This window comes from Dermacentor silvarum, chromosome 9, assembly GCF_013339745.2.
Source record: "Dermacentor silvarum isolate Dsil-2018 chromosome 9, BIME_Dsil_1.4, whole genome shotgun sequence".
NCBI lineage: Eukaryota > Metazoa > Arthropoda > Arachnida > Ixodida > Ixodidae > Dermacentor > Dermacentor silvarum.
The window spans coordinates 89,225,412-89,248,597 of NC_051162.1; the positions used below are offsets into that span (position 1 = coordinate 89,225,412).

The 23,186-nt window shown below is 46.2% G+C and overlaps 1 protein-coding gene across 4 annotated transcripts; it reads left to right on the top strand.

The window, feature by feature from the left end:
* Positions 1 to 9,875: 9,875 nt before the first annotated feature.
* LOC125940406 (uncharacterized) lies at positions 9,876 to 23,008 on the top strand. Of its 4 annotated transcripts, none has more exons than XM_049656522.1 (3): positions 9,876 to 10,779; positions 14,597 to 14,732; positions 22,735 to 23,008. In XM_049656522.1, the coding sequence occupies exons 1-2, from the start codon at positions 10,080 to 10,082 to the stop codon at positions 14,698 to 14,700; spliced, it is 804 nt and encodes a 267-aa protein (XP_049512479.1). In that variant the 5' UTR covers positions 9,876 to 10,079; the 3' UTR covers positions 14,701 to 14,732; positions 22,735 to 23,008. The 4 variants fall into 4 exon arrangements, 3 of the variants coding, with proteins under 3 accessions (XP_049512479.1, XP_049512480.1, XP_049512481.1); XM_049656523.1 differs by having other exon boundaries at positions 22,739 to 23,008; XR_007463622.1 differs by lacking the exon at positions 9,876 to 10,779 and adding an exon at positions 12,608 to 12,682.
* Positions 23,009 to 23,186: the final 178 nt, after the last annotated feature.

The following is a 23,186-nucleotide window of genomic DNA, read 5'->3' on the forward strand; positions in this document are numbered from 1 at the left end:
AGTTCCAACTAGTGCCAGTAAGAATATTTGTACAGGTTTAGAATCTCGATGGAGGTATTAGCGTCACAGGGTTTTCTAAAGGTGTCATACGTGGGACATTCTCTATTGCTGCGTCGACGTGAGGTAGCATTGATTGACGTGGTGCCACTATTGAGCAGTCAGCTTTGTCGCAGGAAAAACGCCTTTGCAGCTGTATAAAAGTATATATATAAAGTTTGTGACTCTTTTATTTGGTGATTCTTCTTGTCAATAACGTTCCAAAAACTTTAGTAACGCATAGATGAGACTAACGTGCTAGCTAGTGTTCAAGACCGGTGCTTCGAATCGTGAAAACTATTAAAGAATTTGTGAACTGCCACAGCTATTAGTGGAGCAGGTGTGCACCCTTCGTAAGTCATTTTTCTCCAGCTGCGTATTGTACCACGTAATCGGCATTGAAATTACAACCGGTCACAGATAAGAGCCAATTCAGATATGGCACCGCATTCAAGAAATGACGGCACCCTCTCGAAAACTGCCTATATGGTAAAATTAAGATTGGAAATCTGTTATATTTAGATCCGTGAACATTACGTTGACTATCGTAACAAAGATTATTACTATGTTACAGCGGCGAAACCGCCTTTATAAAGAATGAAATAGGTAGGTTACCGCCCAAAAGCAGGCACATCGCGTGTTAATTATTTTTTCTTTTACGGGAAGTAAAGCCCACTAAATTTGAAATCTACAATTGACTACGCTCCCGCAAGCATGCAAAGTGGCTTTATCGCATGCGGGATATCATTGCCGTCAAACAGTCCAAGTGAGAAATTACGCTTTTCATCAACAGCTTGTTCCTCCGTTCATGACGTTTTCTTCTTGTATAACAGTATATGTACGCAGTCATCGCCGGGATCTGTCGGCGGGTTGCTTTAAAAAAATAATAAAAAAAACGTGCTGGTACTATCACCACTTGGTCAAGTAAGAGAAGCGCTAGCTTTCCCCTTGGACTGTTCGATGGTATTGTGCGCAGCGCTGCGTAGTATCAGGTTATTGTTGGTACTTTACTGCCTTTCACTTTCATCGCCGAAAATAAAAGTTCAATGGGTACCTAGCTATAAACATCATTTTGATTTTACTGATGACTCTTAGTTATAATTACTTAATTTACTATTGACGGCTGGCAAAAGTTATGTAATTACCTTGAATGCACCAATTACATGTGAGGAACTAAAATTATTCGCAGTTTCACAACTGGCCTCAGAACTATCTAATAAGGTTGCTCAGAACAATTTCAAGTCTCTAAAGACGAAGTACGCCTTATTCGCGTTGAATGTCTTATTACAGCTTCGTTCATAATATCTGGAGCCCAGTGTATGTAATTGAGCTTGCGTAGTCCCTTTTAGAAATTTCCTTCGCGCAGCATAGTGAATTTGTCCCAATCTGTCAACTTAGGAAGGCCCGCGCATGAACACATTACTCAGCGATTGAAACTCGATATTCGCACAGCATGGCGGCCAGCACTTCTTGCGCCACTCGTGAGCGCTGGTTCGTGTGCAGTGCTGAGTGCATTACAAAGACTCTCGCTTTCGTTTGATGCAAAAATGCATCAGCTCGGTTTCCGCAACAGCTTCCAGCAGCCATGTGCTTCGAGTATGACGTCAGAATTGTTGAGCCATTTACATTAGTTCTCCGTGTACCTTAACCCTTATAGACAAGTGTTGCCTACAGGCAATGTACCAGAATAACTTTTCTTTTTTTCTCGCCGAGTTTCATCAGTATTGAGTACGAAGTTTCTGCCTAAATATCTTCGGCCAACACTGAATGAGAGGTAGCAAGGGTTATTTGTTGGTTTAGAGCAGGAACACGGGACGAGGAAGAAGTTTGGCATGCGACGCATTGTCTTTTGAAAGCAAGGTCAAAGGAGACAGGCCGATGCAAGGCCGATGCAAGGCCTACATTGGTGTCACACATGTGATGTAAAGCAAATGAAATGTACACCTATTGCTTACATTTAATAAGAGCTGTCCATACAAAATGAAAACGAAGCCTTAGGTTTAGAAAAATGAAGCCCACTTCCAGTTTCTTGCCCGGGGCTCTCCCCTTACTGTTGAAAAAAAAAAAAATCGGAATTTTTTTCTTTTTGTTGGTTATGCTTATTCTTGATGTGTTTTACACATCTACACAGAGAAAAATTCTCAGTATTTATATGTCTTGTAATTAAAGGGCTACAGGGTTTTCAAATTTTCGTAACCTGGCATTTTTACCGTTCTTTTTTTCCCTAGGAATGCATGGAGTAGGAGTTGAAGTAACAATTCTTGGACCTGAGTTCCCAGCTACAACATGAAGTGCTCGCAGATTCCCCATTTCAGACGACATGTTTATGCTGTATGCCTGGAGAACTTCCGATGTACTTGCCTTGCCGTGAAAGCTGTGATAACATTTGTTTTTCGTGTCATTAAAAGAATTGGCTGTTTTGGCAGTACATTGGCCACATGTTAAAACCAGACCATTCAGACTACAATATTTCCTCCATTCACGTTGTGAACATTCGTGTACGTGCCTCTTTTTGCCTGTCCCATCAACTATTTGCAACGATAAAGGTACTGCAGCTGAAGAGGCCATTGCTTAATTAGCTACCACATTTGACGGTAAGTTTGGTGTGCTGCATTCCGCCACTGCAGCTTCTATGATTTCGTTTAAGTTTTGAACCTACCATTTCTTGGCGTACTGAGCGTAAGCCATTCGGTAGTGTCCATTCCTTTAACGATTATGTGCCCCTGGAGGTGTGTGTACGTGCACAAACCTGTGCTCACGATCCTTGTCTCGTCAAAAATGCAAAGACACTCGTGTGCTTAGATTTAGGTGCACCTTAAAGAACCCTAGGTGGTCGAAATTATTTCGGCGTCCGCCACTACGGCGTGTCTCATAATCATATGGTTAATTACCACATAATTACCACCGATGGTTAAACCAAATAATTTAATTTTTAATAATTTGTACGTGTTTTTTGAGCAGATCATTCGAAAAGAACGAGCCATTTAACATTCTTAGCCGATAAGCACTAGATCAAAGGTTAGACTCCCGGGCACATCGCGGCCTGATTTAGATGGGGCGAAATGCGGAAACGCTCTTTTACTGTGCACTGGGTGCAGGTTAAAAAATTAATTTATGGGGTTTTACGTGCCAAAACCACGATATGATTAGGAGGCACGCCGTAGTGGGGGACTCAGGAAATTGCACCACATGGGGTTCTTTAACGTGCACCTAAATCTGAGTACACGGGTGTTTTCGCATTTCGCCCCCGTCAAAATGCGGCCGCCGTGGCCGGGATTCGATCCCGCGACCTCGTGCTCAACAGCCTAACACCATAGCTCTGGGTGCTGATTACGGAACTCCATGTGGTAAAAATATTACGGAGCCTCCAGCTATGGCATGCCTCATAATCAGATCGTGTTTCTGGCACGTAAAACACAAAACATATCATTCTTTTACAGTCCTTATCCTACTTCTCCCATTTTTATGTATTTTATCTTGCTTTCAATTTGTGCGCAGAGCACAGTGGCCTGGGCGACTAGTTAGAGTGGACGCGTGCTTTTATAGCCGACAATGAGATTACTTTTATGCCTGAAATAGACGCCTAAGCAATCGCGCCGTAGTTTAACCGGAGTCAGAGACGCCGAATCCCAATTCGACAATGCAAGCTCGACAAATTGATCTGCGGTTGGGAGGCCGTATTTTGTGAAGCTTTCTGTGTGGCTTCCAAAGGTGTGGCGCCACGGTGGCTGGTATATCAGTATAGATCTACTGGCTTACGCTTTATGCTTGTTCATGGGCAAGGCTTTTGAATCTATACATTTTTTTATATGGAAACCAAAGCAAAGGCTGTAACTTCTCAAGTACCGAGTTTCTTATAACGTGATGCCACCTGGCGATCGAAGAATGTTGACTCAGAGGTGAACACTTTCTTACGTTTCCACATCCTGCAACGTGACTCTGTCTCATGAGCAAATATGGGGAATGGATGGGATAGTGAATCGGTGGAATTGAGTGCGCTCGTACCCCACAACCATGTAACCACAACCACTGGCACTTTCCTTTCGGCGCTTCGACCGGCTGCCCTGGGCTAAAAGGGAATTGGAACCCCACATACTAGTTCTGAATAGTGCAGTGAAGTTGTCAGTTGCTGCTTGTATACTGCACATGCCACATTCGACAGGTCACGTGACCCATTGCGTAGCATTATTTCGCGCATCAACCCGACAACTTCAGCGCGTGCGCTTTATTTAGAGCTCACCAGGTAAGCGCAACGTGTTTGTATTGAGTTCTGAATATATTAGTGTTGATAGCCCACTACTTCACCCGGCGTGGTTGCTTAGTGACTTTGGTGTTGCGGTGCTTAGAGCGTGCTTTCGAGATCAAATCCCGGCCGCGGCGGCCGCATTTCGATGACCTGTGTACTTTGAATAGGAGATTTTTTTTTAAATTCAGACTGAAAACACTAATTTTCCCGCCGTCCGCTATCAGTTAGGCGACTTTGCAGGCACTTGCATGAGGCAGTCAACGTTGGCGCGCCTTGTTTTTCGTTTTGGTGATGTCTTGGTGGAGAAGTCTCGCAATCATTCCAGTGCACATTACAGTGGAAAAAATACAAGTCTACAATGCATCAAGAAAGTTAGGGAAGTGAAATGACGAACGCTGTCAAAAGTTTGCAGTGGAAAGCTACATCCAATCCGTTTGAAAGGTCTTCGTACGCAGACGGGTAAGGAGTATTATTTATTCGCTGCTCGCGTGGTAGCGTTTTATATCAAGCTAAATATACAGAGGCACTAAAACTGAATATGAATGTCGGAACGCGCGGTCTTCGAGCAGTATCGCGCTCTCTACCTGCAAGCGCGAAACGGGATCCCTCGTCTCACGTGTAAGCGACGATGTTTAGGCGAACTGCGTGGCACTGTTTTCAGGGGCGGTACACTCAGGCGATCACTTTCGCGAGATCAGCGCCGGGTGCATCGGTGTCTACGAGCGACATCATTCCTCGCCTTACACCATCTTGGCTAAGTGTGACGCACCCCGGTGGGCCCATAGGCTGACCGAACATTTCGAGCACTCGTCTAATGAAATATGAAAGTGTTTCCGAAAGTGATCTGCTATGAATACGGCCCAAAACACACGCCCTGGCATTCGCCCTTACTTTTAGCGCCTCTTTACGGGAACCTGAGCTCATCTTCCGTGGTGTTTACTCTTTGTAACCAAATGCGTGCGCCGGTTCGGCAGATTTGGCGCAACTGTTGAGGTCGCTGATTTCCGTGGTGGTTGATTAGGAATCGCCGTGGCAGCAGCGTTGGCAAGGTTGCGCGGTTGCCGATTTCTAGGTCATTTTTTTTGTGGAGGCCATGGTGGAGAAAACGCGAAGGCGCCAGGCACAACGTCTTGCTTCAGGAAACGACGGTTCTTTCATGCGACGTTTGACAAGTAGTTTTCTTCGGTGAAGTGTCCCGCACAATGTTTTGTGAACTTCTTGACGGTGAAAAAAGCTTCTTCATCATGTATAATAGCTATAATCCACTTTTTTTCAGTATTTGTCCTTCAGAAAGAAAATATTGGAGACCTGTAAGAGAAGGTAGGCACACAGACATCAGGCGCGCACTGATGAAGCCGCTGAGGAAGCGCACGCGAGCAAGTCTGCTCACCTTTCACTCGTCCCCGTCGCGAACTCCTCTCTGCTTGCAACATGGAACACAGCAATCGGCTGGCATAATGTTCCCGAGCACCACCAAAAAGTAGAGCGGCTCTGTGCGGTCCGAAAATGCCACATGTTAGCCCGAGCGGGCGTAGGGACCAACGTTGACACTGCTTCGCGTGCGTACACCGGCGGTGCGACTCACCCAACTATAATGGTGGCCGAGAGAGACTTCTTATAACTGCCAACAGATGGCGATGAATTAAGAAAAATCTCCCAATCTTGCGAATATCTGGCAACGCAGCGACAAATCTGGGCCTTAAGTCTAGCACAAAGAAATCAGGAATTATGTTCTTTAATGAAGAAACGAGTAATACTACTGTCCGTGTACGCATAATTGAAACCAGTTTCTGTATTTTTTACACATATTAGGAGCGTATCAAAATAAACCTAATGAGTTATTCTCTTTGATTGACGATTGTTTCACAGACATAGTGGTACTAACATAAACCTGGTTGTCGACTAAAGTTCCCGATACTGAAATTTTACACTGTAAAAACTCCCCAGTATCACGACATATTAACTGGTTTAAAGCACTACCCATTTAAATATACTCGAGAATGATACATCAAAATAGCCACATGGTACACAGTAAGACAACTCAGATGTACTGCAGGCACACGTAATATTACAGGGTTAGGGTGTCCAGTGTTCCGGTAAATCAGTGGCGTTTGTGTAATACCGGGTTACCGGACGCCGGTAGCGCCATCCTGTTAAGCTAAATCTAATCGCAAAGCCTTATGTAGACGTTTTTGTGTTTCATGAGTGTTCAGACAGTGGATATTCATTTTCTGTACGATTCTAAGGCTGTAATACAAGGAAGTTTGTTACCATCTCAAATGCAGTGTTTGTAACCATAGGGAGGATTGGCTATCAATTGCCTATCGATGACTGCCTAAGCTTAAGCAATCCCAACCATGCTTAGCTAGACTTAGCCATGCTCAGCGTCGCTATAGTTCACAGGGGTATGTGCCATTGCGCTTGGACCCTTTCTGCACTGCCACCACGATCGGCCCACATTTTATGATTCAGCAGACACATTATGCACGGCTTAAACAGCTCCGCTGTCGAAACATAAAAAAATGCGAAGTATTCACGATTGTGTCGCTGTCTAAAACATATACCAGCAGCGAAATAGAATACACTTGGTTACTGCAATCAAAACTCTTTGTCTGGTCGAGCTCTGCGCCACCGCCTGGTTGCAGCCACGCACGTAGCTTTACGATTGGCTTCAGCAGAGGTTCGTACCTTGCGAGGAGACGCCATAACGTGTAGCCGTAGAGTATACGAGTAGAGTAGGGTCGAATTCTGCGCCACCAGTTGGCGCCATCAACCCGGCCACTTACGTTTACGCCTCCGTTAACCCGGTGATCCACAAATGATACCGTAACACACCCACGGAAACGATGCCAAAGCTCTATATTATGGAGCCAGTCAATGAAATGTGAAATCAGAATCCTTGAAATTCGGTCAGGGAATCCGCACGAGCGAGCGACCTCATGCACATGATGGCATCCCTGTAGAACGTGAGTGCGTAGGTTGATCCATCTCAAGCGTTCTCGCGAAATCGGACGAGAAGAGAGTCTGAAAAGGCAGTTCTTTAGCTTCCACGCAAAAGGAAAGTATCGGTGTTTCATTTTATTATCTTTCGGTACCTTCAATTCTCCGCTGAACGTCGACATCGCCTATGTTAAATGAAATTTAAAATTTGGGTCGTTACGCGCTGAAAACAAGATCTAATTATGTGGCACACCCTACAGGTGTACCACAGATAGATTTTTACCATCTACGTTTTTTTTAACTTACACATAAAATACTTGAAAGAGTGTAAGATTGGGCGAGTTGGTATTCCATGTCTTATACTTATTAGCGCATGAAAAGAGACGAGGCACAGATGGACGTCACTGCTATCTGTTGACTATATATGTGTGAAGTGCTTCGTAGAATAAAAGATTGTTGGAAGTTAGCGCTGTGTCCGCGTCGTCCATCTGTGCCTCGTTCCTTTTCATGCGCTATTAAGTATAAGACGTAAAATACGATACAAGAGCGTTTTCTTTTACACGGTACTCTTACAATACAGTGTCCGACAATGTCGACGCTTCAAGGACGCCCATGAAACGACTTGCTATGATACGCGGGAAGTCCTGCTTTATTTTTTTATTGTCAGGATAAACATGGGTAATATATAGGCCCATGCGCAGAAGTAATGCTCATCGCCTAAGTTCTACATGCGTATCAGTGGCAGCATCTTCAATGGTTTCCGTGCAAATGAACAATTTCGTTATGTATTGGTTACACTACAGATGTGTGCTTGCATTTTCACCCTCACGTTCAGAAGCCATCGCAAAAGCATCATTGAATCCTTTCACATAAGGATCATTTGAAATGCTCATAGTGAGGAATATTTTCGAAATCTTTATGTGTGTTTATTTATAGATTTGTCGGTCACACCCACGTAGTGCCTTTGACAGGAAAGAGGGATTTCGATTTGCCACCTGATGACCCATATTGCAACATTGGTGCATTGAAACGCCTGCTACACCAATGCAAAACGCCATCATTGCTAGCGTGTCTGCTCCCTTCTCGGCAACATTTCTTGGCGGAGAGAATCAGACTCGCCAGTGGCCTCAATACGCGGCGGGGCCTCATTCATATAAGCGCTGACGTAGGCGTTGGTGTCACCTGCCTTTTTAATGAGGAAATGGGAACTATTATTTCTGCACGAAAAGCTTAAACAACCAAGCCACTCCATACAATAAAATTTTCCCATCTCTCTTTTGCCGACGCGGTTTGTGAAGGGAGACGCGTGAGCGACACCCATACCTGCACCAAGGTAATCTGCCTAGTGGAGGAGTCCATACATTAAAAAAATGATGGTTTACCTTGGGTTCACGGGCTTGGCGCCATCTGTGGGTCGAGGAATCACTTCTGGTGGAACAAAAAATAAAGTGACGTCCTATTCGCCAAACAGTAAGTGACGTCTTTATGTTGTCAAAGGCGCGAAATTTACTTTGGTGGCCTGTATTTACAGCAGTGTAGCTTCAAATGGCCGGCTATTCGACATTATGTGTGCTTAGAGCTTTTCGCAGCCAACCAATGTAGCGAAAGGCCCGTCTGCCGGTGTCGTAATCGCACCCATGCGCTCAACATTGTTTCGTTGCGGGTCAAAGAAAACTGTGGGTGTTGAGACTTCAAGCCCATCGGCCAGCGCAGCCGCACGAAGGCAGCTAAGTGAACAAATATCTGGCGGTACTAACTCACAACTTTTGACTCAGCACGGTGACCTACGATGAAATACACCTCGCAAACACAACGCCGCCAGAATTCAAACTTTGGCAAGTAAACAACGCAACAAGTGACGGGGCCGTATAGTAGCAGTTCATCTTACGTGAGCGCGCCTTTCCGAACACTAACAAGAGGTGCATTGCACACTTGCATTGTATTGCAATTGATAGCGGCGTCAACGCCCTCTTTTTTTTTAGTGGTCGCTAAAAAAGTGGTATTTTTTGTTAATAATCAGTGAACGAGAGTGGTTTCTTTTTTCTTCTCGCGGTATGTATATAAAATTAGTAAGCAATGTTATATTCCTGGAATGAAATGAAGTTGTGTCTTGTTTTTCATTTTAAAAAATGCGCTGTTTCGCCCGGAAGGCGAATCATTGTTTGCGATAGCAAATTAGTGGCCGTATTAGTTTTACGGTCGTATAATGGTGAACATAAGCATATTATCCAAATAAACAAGCATGGTGTCACGCAGAATTTGCCGCTTGCTTTCTGTCTTGCAACAGCCACAAGAACAGTCGCTTTTTCTGCTACCAGGCGCCAGCTCACGTCGAGCCGCTTATATGTACAGAATTACCGAGAATGATAGTCGAGGGCAACGTGGTTTTGTGTTGGTTCAATAGGTTGTCTTCTTGAGAAACTTTCTCGCTAGTTCAGTTTCGTTTATGGAGCCTTTTGTCTTTCTTTTTTTCTTCTTTATTTGAGGTAAGTGTGCTATAAAGAACGTGCCAACCATGCTTGAAGAGAAGAAATACCTCGCGTTACGGGTATTTCTGGAATGCAACATTTTAGAGGGCGCTACGAAAGCCAGCGCGAGAAAACGCCGATAACCTGCCACACCCCTGATAACATTTTACTGTGCTGTGGTGCTGTCGCCCGGTGTAGTCATTACGCTGCAGCCTCGACTGGAATCACTGCAGGCAAGCTTCGATCCTCCCATAACAGAGAAGTACTGCATAGCACCGGAGCCCCAACCGATACGACAACGAGGAATTGTGGCAGAGCCGGGTCATACTATCGACGGTCGATGCTAATGCTCTAGAAACTTTGCCCCCTAGCCCTTTTCAGCATCTGTGATGACCCAAAGAGATTTGGACGTGCTTTGCGGAGCACTCATCCGACTGTCCATGGAAGAATTGCTGTCCCTGGAAGAAACCGATATCTGGTGGCTACCAGACCTGAAGGGTCTTACGCAGCCGCAGGCAAGTCCGCTCGATCCGACATGCCCTGGAAGCTTTCGACGCGTACGAGACCCGTATCTTCCTCGTTGCCTGGCTATACTGCGTCCTCGCGAAACAACAAGTACTACAATCGTGGTTTTCGTATCGTCTCGTCACTCCGCCACTCCAGCTGCGCCCCTGACCGGCCGCTTCATTTTGCACGAGCGATTGGAAACCACCTTGCAATATCCGGGCGGCCATACCAAAAGCGCTGCGACTGAGAGTGGAGGTGTCATCTACGCCTGTGTCATGGCCACGCGTCCAGCAGACACGCAAGTGGAGCACGACGTCATCTGTATGTGCGTTCAGCGTTCCTTGCCGTACCTGTTCGTGCACGCGGTGACGCGCTGCGAGTTGCGTGTCAGTGCAGCTCTCTACTGCGTGCTGCGAAAAAACCCTGAAGAAATACTCGAAGGCCATTTCGACAAGCTCGGATTCGCATTTGCCAGTGCCCGAGAACATATGGCTAAGGTTCGTGCACTGCTTATGGGCAACGCGCCGGACGACAACACAGGACCCGTCGTGAAGATCTCCGACGAATCTGACCAGTCTTCCCGTAAGATGCATTTTTGTTAAAGTGAAGTCTTTCCAACTTTGATGGCTGTAAGAAGTATAGTATTCCGTTCAAGCTTAGCGGCATAGCTTATATGAAGACCCAAGTGACCGTAGCGTCTGGGCCAAAAGCTAGTGTATGCTGATGTAAAAAAGGCATTGGACCTAGACTTTGCGTTTGCAAAGCTGTGCTGCGTGTGCTGCATGACAGGTATCGCTGCTACAGTTCTCAGACTTGGTAAATTCGCAACTTCAAATCCCAGAATTCATATTTTTATTTGCATACACGCCGGTGAAATTAGTGAAGCGCCTTCGTGGCTAGGACAGGTGCCAGCAATGCCATTTCAAGGTAGAAGGTACGCTGCTTTTTGCAGTCTTGCTGCGAACCTAGCCTTGTAATTAAATTTGTTTGATGCTCCTGCGGGATAGAAATTCGCTTTACTAGGCTTGGAATTAGTCGCCCTGTGTACATCTAATATCTTGCCTCCGCATTTTTATCGCCGGTCTTCGTCTCAGTTAAACACGTGTACCCACTCGCTCAGCACTTAGCCTTGATACCAGAATGATGATGATGATAATTTGTGGCTAATGAACCCTTTGTAACGGGTGGACTCAATACAATTAGTGTCCGAGCCACTTGTCAGGTGTGGTAGAATCTTGAAGGGCCTCGAACCACCTTCGATAATTACATAAACAATCGCTTGCGCGTCTTCGGGCATTTTCGGTTGTTTCTTTCCACGTCGTAACGCTGGCAAGGTCATTCACGTGACGCCACCAGGTGAAGCCCTGTCCATTGGTCAACATACGATGGTCCTAAGTTCCCATCGGTCTGCTAGCATGCCTTGGCCATGCAGTCACACGCGCACTATTTAAGGCACGGAAGTAGCCCGGCGTTTGCAGCGACCCACCCAGTGGTTGGCGAAGTCTGATACGTCATGCCGGCGACGCCTGAATCACCAAAAATTGGACCCGGTATAGATCCTTTTCACGGCAGTCCCGTACGCAGGCGCCTCCATGTTTGATCACGTGGTAGCGCGCCAATTGCATGCCTCAACCCTATCCGTTACTTCCGAGTTTAAAATGGATTTGTATTACGCCGGTGCGGCTTAGTGAACTTCTGTTTCGGCGGATATCATAAGCGGTGACTGGTTGGACGAAGCTTTGGCCACAACTTAAAAGTACAAGTAAGCACTTCAGAAGCTCAATTCAGCTCGTCCAAACGGGGCAAGCACCGTATACGGTGCATGTAGTACGGTGGCAGGAAATATATTCTAAGCTGTCTAACTATTCCTCTTGCAAAATAAATCAGGATCAGTGCGTCTTTATCTTAGTCATTTATTTCGCTATCACTCGGAAGCGGCCGATTGCCATGTGTTCCTCGTGTGTACACAGTGTTCCTCGCCATGGACTCTATCTGATCGCTTGCAGGTGGGCCTATAGTAGCGATAAATTTGTTGTTGCTGCTCAAATCAGGCTTGGGACGTAGATTTCTGATGCTTTACTATACCTTGTTGCAAAGCTGCATTATCGTTAGAAACTTGCTTATTTGCACCATCACGTTCAGCTATGAACGTCAGTGTGTGGTCGGTGTAGTTGCCGTCACCAATGCTACGGCGGGGATGATTCAAGTGTGCGCAGATTCACTTTTTTTTCTTGATGCGTCGGCGATAGAGTGGGCGTAGCTTAGCGTGTGATTAGGGGTGGATGTGTGTAGATAACGTGCGAGAAGCTTACTAAGTCAGGAACCAGCACTACTAGCTTTGTCACTATGTTCTATTAGCTCGCGCCGGCCACGTCAAAGCGCGCCGAAGGTCCCCGTTTACGCTGGCTCCACTGAGACGTCAGACAGTAGATCATCCGCATTTCAACTTTCCAAGTCGATGTAGCGACACTAACGTGCGACGCTCGTGAGTACTAGGGTGTTTTGCTTTTGCATCAAACGCGCATCAACCACCGCGATTTCGTACTGTCTTTAAATCGATTTTGTAGTGTCGTTGTCGTGAAGCTGATAAGACACTCGCATGCCGTATACGAGCTCGGCTTTCCGCGCTAAGCACGGCATGCGTCTTCGTGGTGTGCCCGTATAGCTGCTTCCCGGTCAGCTGGTGTCGTCGCTTCGCTACATTTACGAACAACTGTGGCAGAAATCAGACATACGGAAATCGCGTATGTTGATGTGCCGTTTCTAGAACGACAAAGCGCCCTCGACACTTTTCTAAAATGGTTCACCCGTTAGCCCCTCAAAGAGGAAAAAGGTTTAGGACACTGGTCTAGACGGGCTTCGGCACTCAAGGCCTTAAGAGCTCTGCTGAATTTCTTAAGGGCTTGTGAATTGTGCGACCGGCTTTGAACGTTGGAGTGCGTAGGGTCGCGTTATTGTGCGAATTTTCTTACTCCAATTTTTTATTCCGGTAGAAATTATATGGACACTTCAACCGGATTTCTGCCGTCGCCGTCGCCATGAGGTTCCGTATAGATAAAATGTTCGCCGCGCGCCGTATGCCCAAGCGGGAGCGTGTGGAGACGCGCGCTATCACGGAGAGCGAACGCACTCAATGTCCCACGCGCAAGCAAAGCAGCGGGAAGCCAGCGCCGGAGGGAGCGGGGGGGGGGGGGGGGGGGGGGGTCGCACTTCTACTCTGCCAACAAACGCGCTCGTCGCTCGCCCGCACGGTCTCTTATCTCCACACCGCTCTGACCTTTCTATGCGCTGTGCATTCGCCGCTCAGTTTCCGTTGAAGCCATGAAAGCGTTGAAACGCACCTTCGCCTAAAGCTTTACCTTCGCCCGCTGCGGCGTATGCGCTTTCTGCCAGTGTTTTGACAGTCGTTGTCTGCAGTCATTCAGTGTGATCTAATCATGTTTGTTTGTGCGCGCTCACACCACGCTTGTTCATTCAGTTAGTAATAGTCGGGCCACATTTTCCAACGCACGCTACACATGCAATGCTGCCCGGATCGGCAGTGCAGCGCTACAGGTGTGTCCCTTCGCACGCGCTGCCCACGGGAAGCGCTTCTCATCAACACCACCTTTTCACACGCGCCTTCTCGTGGTCATCGAGTCTCTCTTCATGTCGGTCTACTTACGCCGCAGCACACCCGCTTACTTAATCAGCTCATGTTTACTACAATTCATATTGCTACCAAAGCCGCTCACCTTACTTCGTATGACATTGCTGTGTTGTTATAGCATTCATTGCTTCGCCCTTAGGGCGAAACTGTGACATTTTTTTGTTTCTTCTATCACTTTTTATTCCCTTTCCCCAGTACAGGGTAGCAAGCCAGTATTTACACTGGCTAACCTCCTTGTCTTTCCTTTACTTTCTTTCTCTCTCACCCGTTAGCTCTGTCAGGATGACCTAGGGGGGGGGGGGGGGGGGGCTATCGTAGACGCGGTCAAATTGGATGACGTCGTTCGAATCCCGCCGTGTTGACGTTCTCTAGTCAATAGCAGAGGCCTAAAGCCGCCCCACGTGAGCGAATCAGAACTGACAAGATGGCTAAGTTCGTCATGTGGCTGAACTTGAGGGGCGTCTAGAGTGCTACCGATGGAGAAAGGCTCCGACCACCGCTGCTCGCACCTCGCGACTTGTATTGAACGGGATAGCGCAGGCAAGGCAAAGCAAGAACCCGGCTTGAACAGGGCGCCATAGGATGATTCATCCCACTTCGTCTCGCCAGCCCGATTTCTTGGGAAATTTGCATTGTCGTAATCAAATATAAACAGATTTTAGCAACCGATTGTGACCAGCCAGATGCAACATGCAAGTGTTCAGCGATGATCAGACCTCCCAATAAACCACCGTCTTATTTTCATTACAGCCGAAGAATCTGTCGGGGATGATAATTCCACCGTATATGTCCTGACGCCGCCCGAATCTGATTCCTCCGCCGCAGGCCCAGACAGTCCCGATTTTCTCAATTGAAACGATGTTGGGGTGCACCCGACATCAGCCAGGTAAGAATTTTATTGTTTGCGTTGTTTAGGCTGCACAAGTACAGCATACAATGCTTGAAATAAAGGTCTGCATATGGGTCTTTCCCGTTGTCACGTTGGCAAATTTTTTTAGGTTGAATCGAGTTTTTAATGCTAATAGTGGTGCTTTTTCTCATGACAGTAAATAATGATGGCACAAATTAAAAAAAAGCACTTTCAGTCGGCCGGAATTTAGGGCATAATGGTAAAAAAATTGTAAATGCCAGTATTAGAATTGAAAGCCACATTGAACAGGAAGGTGTTTCATGCGATGTGCAGTACTGTCATATAAACGCAGTTTCGAGTCTGTTTAATGTTTTCAGACGGCCGCGTGTGAAAAAAGACATCGTGTCGAAAAAGATTAGCATGTTATGATAGTGTTCCCAGTGCCTTCAACAATTGTCTCCGTTGTAATTGTAAAACAAGCATTTTCAGACTTTATTCGTTCTTTTCTACCCTGGCCTAAAACGTTCTGTCGTCCTCGCCGATGGTTTTCCTGTCGGAAAGAATGCTTGTGATACCAGTCTATACGCATGCAACTTCTTGAGCATGAGCCACCGCGCTGGACGGCATGTATATGATGGTTATTTGTCGCATTTTAGCACTGTATTTTGTGGCCCTGGCATTAACCACAAGTTCCGCAACGGCCAGTACGGAAATGTGTACACATTTAGAATCACGATGGTGGTATTAGCAAGGTCGATCCAAATAGGTCGCGAAGCTTCGGGCGAAAAGCAGTTCAGAACGACATGTCATCGACATCAACAAGGGTGGTTATGGGAGCAGCGATTGAAGCGCGACTATGTTTGGTGGGAATACACACTAGAAAAGAAAAATGCGCTTTTTTAAAATAAAGCGAGACACAGTTAGATTCATTCAACGAAAATAAATTTCCCAATCAATTTTATATACACATGGTGGGAAAATAAGCCTATTTTACTTGATCATTATCAATAAATACCTTTTTTCAGCGCCCACCGTAACAGCGCCCATCGATAGCGGTGAGCGTGGACGCCGCTATCACTTGCAATGCAATGCAGCTCTCGGAGTGTGCAGAAAGGAGAAATCGTAAAGTTCACCTGTTACAATACGCCCCCCTCACATGTGTTGTTTTGCTTGTCGACGTTTGCCTGAATTTGGTGACGTGGGTAGTTTCATTGTTTCTTAACCTGTGCAGTCAAAACTAGTGAGTTGCGACCGCCAGATATTTGTTTACTTTAGTTGTTTTCGAGCGACAGCGCAGGACGAGCAGTCTTCGCCCAAAGCGTTCGTCGGCTTCCAAAGAAAGTATGTTCCGAGCAGCGATGCGATTTCGACACCCGTACGGCTGAACTTTTCCTGCATCGCTTTCCGCGCTGAAAGCTCGGAACGCCCATCAAGTCGAATGGAGGGGCATTCGAATATACAGCTCTAATGGCAGTCCTCCGAAAACAAACTTCGCGCCTTCTAGAACAAAATGACGTCACTTCTGTTTTTGACGGATATGATTTCGCATTATTTTTTCATCCATCGGAAGTGTTCCCTCCTCACACAGATGGCGCTAAACCCGATGAACCGCCGATGAACCGCCGTGTTTTGAACGTATGGGCTTCCATGGAAGCTTCGCTATCAGGTATATTTACCTTGGTATTTGCGTCAGAGGGTTGTCTAAAGTTGCGATACATGCCATATTCTCTGTTATTGCGTCGGCGTTCCAGAAGAGCCTTGACGGGGTGCCGTTATGGAGGAAAGTCAGCTTTGTAACAGGAAAATAACCTTTGCAGCTGCTATAAAAGTATATAAAAAGTTTGTAACACCTTTATTTGGCAATTATATTTGTTAATACAGTTTAGTATTGTATCTCATCTATTTAGTCATGCATAGACGACGTACACGTTCGCCGTTTCAGCCTGACGAACGTACTAGAATTCATGCCCGATGCTTTGGATTGCGATAACTATTACAGAATTCGTGAATAGTATAGTGGAATGATCAACTGTCTTGATTGCCTTTCGCCTGCCAAAATATTAGCGATACAGATGTCCACTTCGTACTAAAGTTATTTGTCGCCAGCTGCGTATTGTACCACGTGATTGGCATTGAAATTGCAACCGCTCGCTGACACCAGCATATTGATATATAACGCCGCTTTCCAGACATGGTGGTGCCCTCCTGTAAACTGTCTGTATGTGAAAATTAACATTTCAGGAAAGTGACATTAATAGTTCCGAAAACCTTACATTGACAATCATGACACAGATTTATTCATACGTTACAGTGGTGAAGCCGTTTTTTTATCAGGAATGAGAAAGGTATAGGTTACCGGCCAAAAGCACAATTACATAGCGTGTTTATTTTTCGAGAAATAATGCCCACGAAATTTGGCAAATACAACTGACTGTACGCTCATGCGAGCGAGAAACACGGCATTTCATTGCCATCAAACATTAAGTGAGAAATCACGCTGTTTATCATCTACTTGTTGCTCAGGGCAGCACGCATTCTTTTTGTATTGGCATGCAATTATCTTTGGGAGCTGTCGGCCCGTCGTGTAAAAAGACACGTGCTGAATTAGCTTTAGCGTGCCCGGTATTCGGGTAAACAAAGGTGGGCTGGGCGTTTTCCCGGAGGGGCGGAGGCGTAAACGTGAGCGGCCTGCATGGTGCAGCATCTGGTGGCTCACAGCTCAGTCAAACACGCAGCTAATGTTGCAGTAAACTGTGTTCTACTTCGCTGCTGGCGTACATTTTCGGCAGCGGTGTAATCGAGTTGCTGCCGAAAATTTACACCAGGAGCAAAGCGAACTACACTTGGTCACTGCAACATTATAGCTGTGTGTGCCTGACTGAGCTCGACGCCACCAGGTGGTTGCAGCACGCAGGCCGCTCACGTTTACCCCTCCGGTAAAACGCCTAGTTCACCTGCGTTTACGCGAATACAGGACTCGATAAAGCTCTCTATTAGAGAATTATATCTGAGCGGCTTTACGGGTCAACGGTGCGAGCGGAGATGGCAGCGGAGCGCAGCAAGAAAGGAAAATCTTAAGCACGGCGATACTTCGTTCTGTCGATGATGATGATGATGATGATGATTTATTGGCATCCCCTTTGAAACGGGGTGGCGACAAATAGTCACCTAGCCTGCTTGATTTAATCAGGTATACTACACATGTTCTTTATCTTGCATTTTGTATACCTTTTTCAAAAATTTAGCTTGTACCGCTGCCTATGATTTTAAGAGATCAGGTCGTATCCATCTTTTCCCTACTTTTTTCCACCAGTACTCTAATCGTCTCTTGCTGATCTCTACGGCTGATCTGTTTATGTTTCCTTCCACTTTAAACCCAAGCGCTTCTGGGAGTTGCACGTTACCTACGGTTCTCGCTGGGTGGATCCCGTCGCATTCCATTAGGATGTGCTGAGTGGTCTCTGGATCTTTACTGCAGCATACACATGTCTCATCTAGTTCCGAATATTTGTTCCGATATGTTTTCGTCCTTAGGCAACCGGCTCGAGCCTCAAATAGCAAGGCACTGCCCTTTGTGTTATCGTACAGATTTTCCCTTCTAATTTCTTTCTTCTCATTCTTGTAAATCTCCATTGTCCTTTTCGTTTCCATTCTTTGCATCCAATTCACGGTCTCTATTTCTCTCACTTTCTTTCTGATGACCCCTGGTTGTCTATTTACAGTTTCGATTATCCTGTACTTGGTTGCCAACTTCCTTGACCTCTTCCTCCATTCTGTGTCCACGCTTTTCATGTAGAGATACTTGTGCACTTTAGCCGCCCATTTATTTTCATCCATGTTCCTGAGCCTTTCTTCAAAACTAATTTTGCTTTGTGCTTCTCTGACTTCAAAAGAGGCCCAACCCATGTCTCCATGCACTGCCTCATTTGTCGTATTACCGTGTGCTCCCAAAGCCAACCGGCCTACTGATCTTTGGTTAACTTCTAAACCCGCCAATATATCCGATTTTAAGCATATAAAGCATTTGCGAATGTTAGCGCTGGCACCATTACTCCTTTCCAGATTCCACGCACCACCTCATACTTATTGTGGCCCCACAGTGCTCTGTGTTTCATTAATGCTGCATTCCGCTTCCCCTTTATTTTCAGATTATCTTGGTGGTTGCTTGAGTAATTCTTTCCTTCGTTTATGTGTACGCCGAGGTACTTATATTGCTTCACTATGGGTCACGGAGTAAGATAAGACAGGAGCGCCGACTCCGCTCGTCTGGAAGGGACACATTCTGCAACGCCGGCTCCTGCTTCACAGCGTGTTCGCCAGACGGCGCTACGACTTAAGAAAAACTCTGCAGCGGAGAGGAGCAAAGGCGCGGGGACTCTGTCGCGGCGCCTGCTTGCCTATCCGTTTTGTCGTCTGCTCCGCGCACGTCCTGACGCCTGTAGCGCGCATAGCTGTTGTGGTTCACGAAGTGATGTTAGCAGGAGAAGCAAGTCATGTATCATTTTATTTCATTTATTTTATACAGGCCAAATGCAGGGCATTTGTCAGGTGGCCTACATGGAACTTTACAAGGCACAGGAACAGAAAATAAACAAAGATGGAAAGAAAAACTATAGCAAATGGTAAGGCGATATAACGGCAGTTCGGGTGGTCTCAAGCAATGAAAGACGACAGCGAAAAGAAGTTTTTACGCAAAAGCTGACGTTTATCGCTCTTTTTTATCTGAGCACGCATCAAGTGCTATAAGATGCTTCGCTTGCTTCTTTGCTTCTCGCGGTGCTTTTCGTGTCGTCCGGTTCTCTTGCGAGCAGAATCGCCATTCTCTATAAACATAATAATTGGGAATTCCTGCCAGTGTTTCCTGCTTATTATTTCACAAGAGAAGCTCTGATTATGTGTCTGCATAACTGGGGGAATCATCTCGAAGGCAAGGCTGAGAATTTACAGGGTAGCCAGCCGGTATTTACACTGGCTAACCTCCTTGGCTTTCTTTCCCTTTCTCTCTCTCTCTACATTACGGCATGTCTCTGGGCAAGGAAAGGCACCTGCACTGTGTTTAGTTGAAGAGAAATTTAAATTTAGCTCCTCCCGTCCTTCCGCATTGGCGTCTTCTGGTTCCTCCTGGCATTCAGCATCATTGAGCTACGCCAGGCTTCCCTAAACAAATTGAAGGAACTGCTCCGCTTCGAAGTCGAGGCACTTTCTTTACATCTAGTAGGACATCACCTTTGTCTTTGCTGAAATAACTATCAAAATAAGCTGCTTCTCGAAGTGTCGCGCACATATTTTGTCCAATGCTTTGAGTGCTCGCTTATTTGAGGCATTTTTTGATGCCCCTGGTGGAGTAGTTGAAGATCAGATGGCGAAGCGAAGAGCGAAAACTTATCGCGTCCTTTGCCATAACCAGATTTACAGCCGGGAACAAAACACTGTCCTGTTGCTCAGTCTCTTCACGCACAAGTATCAAGATACCTTGTTCCGTCAGGCATGAATAAACATACTGCAGACATGGTAAACAAAGCAAGGAAGACGAAAATTTCGCACCTTCGCTTCCGCACAGACGTAGAGGAGTGAAAAACAAGTACTTCTGTGTTGTGTCTTTTTGTACAGCATCATTTATCGTCTGTTCCCTCTAAAGACATCTAAAAATGTTTCGTATGCGTGCATAAAAGCGCTACCGCATGTTTATTTGCGCTTTTATTATTTGTACGCATATATTTTTTGTGTTTGATTGCTGTCAAATTGAGACGGCCGACGGTCCACGTTTGTAGCAGACGACACGCTCAGCGGGTGCCGCGCTGTCCGTTCTGCGCCGCCGTCGTTGCCGTCGCCGCCGGTCTCCGCCACTCAGCGCATGCGCACATGGAAGCAAGCTGTTGAGTGTTTTCCACGCGCCTCGACAGATGGCGCTACGAGATGTATAATTTGCGTTGCACGTTTTGTCCCGAGCGAATGCGTTGCGCGGCGGCGGAGTCGGCGCTCCTGTCTTATCTTACTCCGTGCTATGGGTATTACTTGCTGTTGAATTGACACCACGAAGTTACTCGTGTGTTCATTAAAGATCATAATCCCTGATTTCTCTGTGCTAAACTTAAGGCCTAGATTTGTCGCTGTGTTCCCACAGATATTCGCAAGTATCTGTAAATCTTTTTTATTGTCCGCTAGTAGCACAATGTCGTCTGCGTACATCAATCCAGGGACCTTCTGTTGCACCATTTGTCCATTACGCATGTAGGATAAATCAAAACCTAATTCGCTGTTTTCCAGTCGTCTATCTATGCCCTTGACGTAAAGCGTGAACAACAATGGTGACAGAGGGCATCCTTGCTTCAATCCTTGGTGAATTCCCACCATTTCATTTCCTTTTCGACCTTCCCATGCCACTTGTACTTGGTTGTCTCGATATATCTCCCTCAGCAGCTCCACGAAATCGTCATCTATGCCTTCGTATTGAAGAATATCCCACAACAATTCCCTGTCTACGTTGTCTACGTAGACAGGGAATTGTTGTGTCTACGTTGTGTCTACGTTGTGTCTACGTTGTGTCTACGTTGTCTACCTGTCTACGTTGTCTACGTAGACGATCATAGTGCTTTGCGGCGCCACCTAGCGAAAGAGGTCGAAGTTACTGTCGGTCGAGTGATCGCTTTGCTTCGCCACCTGTGGAAGAAAGGCTTGGGTTACTGTGAAATGCATATCAACCAAGGGTACTTAATTAGGCTGCATGTAATAAATGAAAATACATCGTTGTTTTAGTTGTACGGTTTGATATTACCTGCGCCGCATTTGAAGACGACCCTGACGACATGCAAACTGCGTAGTGTGCTAGCGGTGGTCCCTATGTTTATTTTGCGAAAACACTTGTCCGCTGCGCGCGCTCCTCTGGGGCGAGGAGATAAGCGAGCGAGCTGCCCGCTGGCCCGTAAACCCACTCAGCAATAATCCTCGATTGTCACCGCTTGGCCAAGTAAGAGAACTAGTTTTCCCCTGGGACTGTTTAATATGGTACGGCGCACAACGCGTAGTCGCAGGTTATTGTTTATAACTCACGCTCTTTCTCTTTCATCGCAAAAATAAGCTTGCGATGTGTACCTATAGTGGGGTACAACTTTAGAAGGCAGCTGCCTTCTGCAATTTACAAGGCAGCTGCAAGAGGCGGAGGCACACCACCTCCACCAACTGGCGAGCAATATAACTGACGTCATGAGCCGGACGGCCGGTGACCCCGCCGACGGAGAAAATGAGAGCCCGCGCTTCAAACTAGGCTGAGTCACATTAGCGGGAATATTTCTCTGGTCGCGGCGGCAGTCCGTTACCCGCTTCGGTCATCTGGGTGGGGCCTCTCGTGCCATCTGAAGGTGCACCAGAATATAGCTAGAAACATTTTACGCTTCTGATTACTCTAATTTAAAGCTCTGTAATTTACATATTAGCTAATGGCAAGACAATTATGAAGTTGTGTAATTACTTTCAATGAACTAATTATTGCATGTGAGGAACTAAACTAATCCTAAATTTCTCAACTGACCTCGGAACCACCTAAAACGTTGCTCAAAACATGAAGTCCTTTAAACACGTATTACGCTTTATTCGCGTAGAACGTGTTATTAGTACATTGTTCATAAAAATAGCTGGGACACCCTGTATGTAATTGAGCTTGTGTAGTCCTTGAAATTTACTTCGCACCGCATCGTGAATTTGCCCCTATTTTACGTAGGAAAGTCCGCGCTCGAACACTGCTCAGCGATTGAAACAGGATACTCAAAATGCATGGTGGCCAGCACTTTTTTTTACACCCGTGAGCGCTGGTTCGTGTGCACTCGTAGTGCATTGCAAATACTCTCGCTTTAATTTCATGTCAAAATGCATCAGTTCGGTGTCCGCAACGCCCACTAGAGGCGCAACAACACCCTACAATCATGCGCTTTGAGCATGGCGTTTAAATCGCTGAGCACGTTACATTAGTTCTCTACGTCTACCTCAATAGGGTTTTTAAATTTTAGTAACCTGACATTTTTACCGTTCTTTTTCTCCCTAGGAAGGCTGGAGTAGGAGTTGAAGTGAGCGGCGAACTTAGGGGCATTTTCATTTGCCAAAACTGCCACAACATCTTCGACGAGGACTGCATTCAAGTGAAGAGTACCTCCTTCGTTTGTCCAAGCTGTGGAGCTTGTCTAGCGCATTCTTGAAAAGTACCCGAACAGGGATGAGGGGACACAGTGTTGTGAAGTGAAATTAACGCTGCAAAGTTTTGACGAAGCATACGTGAAATCCGCGGGCGCAGCCTCATTACAACCAAAAGCCCTTCAATTCTTGCCTAGGTACCCATTGATGAACTGGGTGCCCATGACGTGGCCTCAAGAACACGCGGATAAAACGTTACTTCTCTCGGAACAGCAGCATGACACGCGCTGTGACTATTGACGACCAGAGATGTGTTCACTGATTTTACAACCGGAAATTCTCTACCCCCTCTTTTTTTTTTCAACA

Excerpts from the sequence above, each read along its gene's own strand:
- LOC125940406 (XM_049656522.1), top strand. The coding sequence starts at position 10,080 with ATGACCCAAAGAGATTTGGACGTGCTTTGCGGAGCACTCATCCGACTG. Across the intron at positions 10,780-14,596 it reads CGAATCTGACCAGTCTTCCC|CCGAAGAATCTGTCGGGGAT; the intron begins GTAAGATGCATT and ends TTTTCATTACAG.